We start from the raw sequence: 5,589 nt of genomic DNA, 5'->3' as shown, positions 1-5,589 counted from the left end.
AGGCTCGAAATGGCTGTGGATCACGCGCGGCGGCAGAGCTGCGAGACGGACAACACAGAGGAGGAAGAAGAGAGGAGAGAGCAAATGAATCCGGTAGGGAGAGGGGTGGATTTGGTGCAATTTAAGGTGGGTAGGGCTATCGGGTCCGACGTGGCGAACGCGTCCAGGCACCCCCATATCCGTCCTCATATCCGGCCCACATTTGGGTTGGATATGGAAGGTGCCGGTCAGCCCAGGCATTTGAAGCCCGTTTAAGGAGCCTGTCTGGGTCACATTGTTGTGACCGAGCGTTTGAGGCGGGTTTGGGTCGCCCGGCTGTAGATGCTCTAAGGCAACCGGTGAGAACAAATCTCCATGATTATGCCACACCAACTTTGAAACAACACATACAGATTATACTAACTACATTTCTTGAGGATCATGCCATCTTTGTTTGATGATATCTGATCCCTGGCAGGTTTACATCCCTGAATACTCCAAATAGCAGCCTAATCAATGGCTGATTGGCAATCATACAAATGATTAGTTAGCAGCTATGTACAGTTGGTCGCACAGTTTGCACACACTTGTTTTTTAATCTTCTATTTTAAGGAGAAAAACACAGGTTCCAAATGAGATGTTTTCTGTTCCAAATTGCAAGCATTGGCTCTCCATTTGAAGGCACCAGCAATCCAACATAGCATCTAGCTGGGAATTAATCCAGTTCCATTCCCAGATAAATAGCTTAATTGGGGGTGGTTCAGTACTATTTATCCTGGCAGATTTGATTCCTCTGATAAAAAAATGGAAAACAGCACATGGGGCAACAATGCAGCACACAAGAGACACACAACAGGGCAACATTTATACATATATCACAACATGGGCACTCAATTTCAGCAGGGCACCAGCATATCATTTCAGTCCAAAACCCTCCCCTCCGTTTCATCTACTGAACAAGAGGAAACTCCGCGGCCATAACACTACATGCAGAAACTAGGATATGTGAGGATCAGTGATCAGTTTTCGTGCCCCACAGGCCAACATCTTGCGGGCACCACAAGCGCATAGAGAGATTCCCAAAATTTGAGACAGGAACTACGACAGTGTCTGGATCGTACACCTCGTAATTTCCTTCTTCAAAAGCGTGGGTTGATATATATGTTTATCTAAATTGTCGTCAAAAGGTCTGTTTAACTCGGCCTGTCGTTCCTCTAGCCCCTGCCGAAGTCCGCCTTGTAGTTGGCGCTGGACTCCAGCTTCTTCAACTCCGTCAGCTTCCTCACCCCCTGGTAACAGCCGTTGCAGAAAATCGAGACATTATGATGGATGCCACACGTTATCTGCCATGAAATCAGAAATCGTTGGCAAAACACCACAAGTACCTTCATGAAGTCCTCGTTGATGGCGTAGTCACGCTCTGCTCGGATCGCCGCCATGCCGGCCTCTGTGCAGATGTTGCGCAAGTCAGCGGCGTTGAATCCCTGAAACGCAACGACGGAGTTTACAAGTGAAGCTTTGAATGGAACGGGAGCTTTGCAAAAGTTAGGCGAGGGACTCACCTCTGCTAGCTTGGCAGCAGCTTCGTAGTTGATTTCACCGTGCTTGGCCATACCAGCTGCATGGATCTTGAGGATTTCCAGCCTCGCTTGCTCGTTAGGAAGAGGGATTTCAATCTTGCGATCCAGACGCCCAGGGCGTAGGAGAGCAGGGTCCAGAACATCCGGACGGTTGGTCGCCATGATTATCTTCACCTGAAGGTAACCAGGGATGAAAATAGGTTTAGACCGAAAATCAATCGTCTGGAGGCTCTCACAACAAGGAAATTGCATGCCTTGGAATATATACAAAGAGGGTAGGTTTATGCAAGCAACGAGTAGAACAGCAATTACTTTCATGAGAAGTTCAGCATATTTTGAGCTACGAAGATAATTGACCACAGGCACAAAGGTTCAGATTTCAAGCATGTTGAATAACTAAACATACATCCAGAAACCAATATAATCAATGGGAACATTCTGAAAATAACTCACCACTGACAGAAAGGTTCAGATTTCAAGCATGTTAAATAACTAAACATTCATCCAGAAACCAATATAATCAATGGGAACATTCTAACATGACAACCGCACATGCATACAGGTCTGGATGCAACATCAATAATACTCATCCTGGGCACAAAGTCACGAAGTCTAGCAAAAGAGATACTCCTATATACCTTTCCAAGTTCATCAAACCCATCTAACTGGTTTAGCAGTTCCATGAGCGTCCTCTGGATCTCACGATCAGCACTTGTGCCCTCACTGAATCTTCTTCCTCCAAGTGCGTCAATTTCATCCATGAAGATGATGCACGGCTGGACAGAAAAATGGAACAGCAGCAGAGTTGAGTGATTAGTAACTAAGTTGGGATTACTCTACTGGAAACAAAATGTATGGGATTCCTTATTTATACTCCCTCTGTCCCAAAATAAGTGTCTGACGGAGGGAGTACTACATTTCAGTGGTAATGTGGGTATCATTGTTAACATATATTTTGGAGATAAGCGCAACTCTTATCCAGTATCTAGTTATGTGCAAAGTAAAACTCATAACCAGTTGCTCATAACTACTACTCCCTCTGTAAACAAATATAAGATCTTTTAGAACACTACTTTAGTGATCTAAAAGATCTCATATTACTTTACAGAGGTAGTATGTGTTTATAGTTGATAACAAAACTAGAGAAAATCAAGAAAAAAGATCAGGACAGAAGCTAGCTTTTGGTAATGCTCTGGGGTTCTGAACATGTAGGTTATTGAAACATAGAAGGTTTTCAGATAAAAATGAGAAGATGTTGAGCGGGGCTTACCTCGTGATTACGTGCATATGCAAACATTTCCCTTATTATCCGAGCACTCTCACCAATATACTTACCAATGACTGCACTTGAGACAACCTATTGCATACAGTACAGATTAGTAATAAGGACATAAAGATATATATACAGAGGGGGAAAAACAGTTGAGGGTCAATATATGTACGCAAGACCTTAATAAAGTTCACATCTATGTTACTTGCAAGAGCCCTAGCCAGCAGTGTCTTCCCAGTTCCAGGTGGGCCGTAGAGGAGCACTCCCTGAAGCCAAGTGGTTGTTAAGCAATATTAACTTTATTTTAATAGCCTGCGCGGTTGTGCCCTTGGAAGAAACGAATGCAAGTGTATGAACTGATGAATTTACCTTGGGTGGCGTAATACCAACACGGAGAAACAGTTCAGGGTTCATGAGCGGAAGCTCGATGGTCTCCCTAATTTCCCTGATCTGGTCAGATAGCCCTCCAACAGCAGAGAAGCTGACATTCCCTGGATCCTCATGAACCATGTTGAACACTAAAGGGTCGACCTGAAAGGAAGTAGAATTTCAAATGACGTCCTCAACACATAACATCCATTTGATTCTGGATTGCAACCAATGGAGAAACAGAAGACAGAAGATAATAAATGGGACAGGCAAAGTAACGGATGTTTGGAAACACAAATGATACCGAAACACAATTATACCTCACGCGGAAGCATACGCATGATTGTAAGTGTGCTCGGGTCAAGACACACGCGTGTGCCCGTTTTCAAGTTCTCCTTGTTCAACTTACTGCGACAGTTGACAAGGTATCGAGGACCACTCCTAGCCTTGACGATAACTGCAAGTGAAGGAACATGACTTGTCAGCAAGGAGGAAAAGGTCGATCAGACACTAAACAGAGAGATCTCGATGGCAGAAAAATAGGAGGCGGGTCTGAAAGCTGCGGTCCACACTCACAGCGGTCGCCGCCAAGCGGGCGCAGCACCTCCCCCACTATCTGCCCAACACACTGAAACGCCTTGACATGCTCATCAGTTATCTCCCGCTCCTTCCTAGCCTTCTTCAGGTTCTCTTCCCCTGCAATCGGAGAGCGTGTCAAACACGGTAAACACAACAGAAGATGCCTATGGATCTACAGCAAGCAAATTGCACAACAGTAACGAAATGCTCAAGAGGAGAAAAATCAGAGATCAAATTAACAGGAGCCTGAACGAACAGTCCTTGCTCGGGATCATCCTTTTCTGCGCGAACCGGCGAGAAAAGGTCACTACTTGCATCAAGTACAGAGCATTGCATCGAACAGTATAAAGGTGAAGTACTCTTGTTAATCCCAACCACAAATCATCTTTTTCGAGCAAAATGGGCGTAACAAGGGTGCTACCTGCATCATGTCCCAGCATCACAGCGCTGAAACAATGTGAAAGTAAAGTTCTCTGATTCCAATCACCAGAACAGCTAGCACAACCGTATACCCTAGATTGAAGCAAATTCGCAACTTTCCAAGGGCGAACCATGCCCAAATTCGGAATCGATCAACTGCCCGGATATTCTGCTGTTAATTTTCTCAGTAAAAAATAGTTATTGGGTGGTAACCAAGCGATCAGCGCCATGGAGGCGAGGGTTTAGCGGCGTAAAACCCCGAAAGCAACGCGCCATCGTGGCGGACGGGAGCGAGCCGGCAGCCGGAGCGAAGGCGGGGCGCCGCCTGCTCGCTCCGGTCGCCGCCTCGAGCCAGGCCGTACTGGCGGCTCGGTCGCTAGGTCTACGCGGCGGGGGCGGGCGGGCGAGCATTGCGGCGGTGGGGGAGGGGGACGGGGAGGCACCTGTGCTGAGGAGGGACTGGCGCTCCCGGTAGGCGAGGAGGCTGGCGCGGTACTTGGCGACGGCGGCGGCGCGGCGGGCGTCGTCGGCGGTCGCGGCCATGGTCCGTCCGGCGGAGTGCGAGCGAGGGAGTCGGGGTGGACTCGGTTGGACCCGACCAGCTGGTCTTGCCCACCTGCTTTTGCGGTGTCGACGCGGGCCCGTCCGTCGCCGTGGGCACCCACTGGGCCTGGGCCTGGGCCTCGTGGCTGCGTTTTGCTTGTTTTTATTTTTGTTTCTCATTTCATTTCAGTGCCCCCCTTAAATTTTGTTTTTCGTTTCGGTTAATCTTGTGGTTACTGGCACACACCCGCATTTTATTGACACCGTTTTATTGTTCACGAAATAACTAGGTACAACAATAACTTCCATCCCCTAAAAAAACAATAACTTCCATATAGAAATAAGGAGTGTTTCTAGGAAGTATAAAGAAGGAAACAAGGAAAGCTAAACTTACTTTCTGCATGATTAGACTCTGAAAAGAGTTGCAGGGATCATCAGTATACTTTTATAAAACAAAGATGAGCATTACTTTCTGCAAAGATGCCAACATTACTAACGAATGCCGCAATTCTATCATTCCTGAGAGATTCCACGTCAAAATCTCAATTAATGTGCCAGTCTGGGTCAGATCTCGTCAATCCTTCAAAATCTCCTACTAGCCTTGACTAACTTTGTAGAAACTACAATCCTCATGTGGATCCTAAGCCCATGCAGAGCTACCTCTCCTCCTTTAATTGAGAAACATACCCTTCAACACCGGCAAGTGGTAAGCAACTGTGTCAACTTGGAATGAATTGCCAAGAGAATTGTTCTTGGATGTTGTGATGACTCCCCTTGTGTGGTCCCTTAGGAAACTGAGTAGGTAACCACGCAATCAGCGCCAAGGAGGCGAGGGTTTAGCGGCGTAAA

The 5,589-nt window shown here is 46.7% G+C and overlaps 1 protein-coding gene across 1 annotated transcript; it reads right to left on the bottom strand.

Moving 5' to 3' along the window:
• Window positions 1–823: 823 nt before the first annotated feature.
• On the bottom strand, window positions 824–4,785 carry LOC123166115 (26S proteasome regulatory subunit 10B homolog A). Its single transcript, XM_044583879.1, has 10 exons — window positions 4,641–4,785; window positions 3,775–3,894; window positions 3,519–3,655; window positions 3,199–3,360; window positions 3,009–3,095; window positions 2,830–2,916; window positions 2,198–2,335; window positions 1,542–1,733; window positions 1,365–1,463; window positions 824–1,268 (listed from the first exon to the last, which is right to left on the bottom strand). Exons 1-10 carry the CDS (start codon window positions 4,738–4,740, stop codon window positions 1,194–1,196), a joined length of 1,197 nt encoding a protein of 398 aa, XP_044439814.1. The 5' UTR covers window positions 4,741–4,785; the 3' UTR covers window positions 824–1,193.
• Window positions 4,786–5,589: the final 804 nt, after the last annotated feature.

Source organism: Triticum aestivum, chromosome 7D, assembly GCF_018294505.1.
Source record: "Triticum aestivum cultivar Chinese Spring chromosome 7D, IWGSC CS RefSeq v2.1, whole genome shotgun sequence".
In the NCBI taxonomy this organism is placed as follows: domain Eukaryota; kingdom Viridiplantae; phylum Streptophyta; class Magnoliopsida; order Poales; family Poaceae; genus Triticum; species Triticum aestivum.
This window is presented reverse-complemented; position numbering and strand designations above follow the sequence as displayed.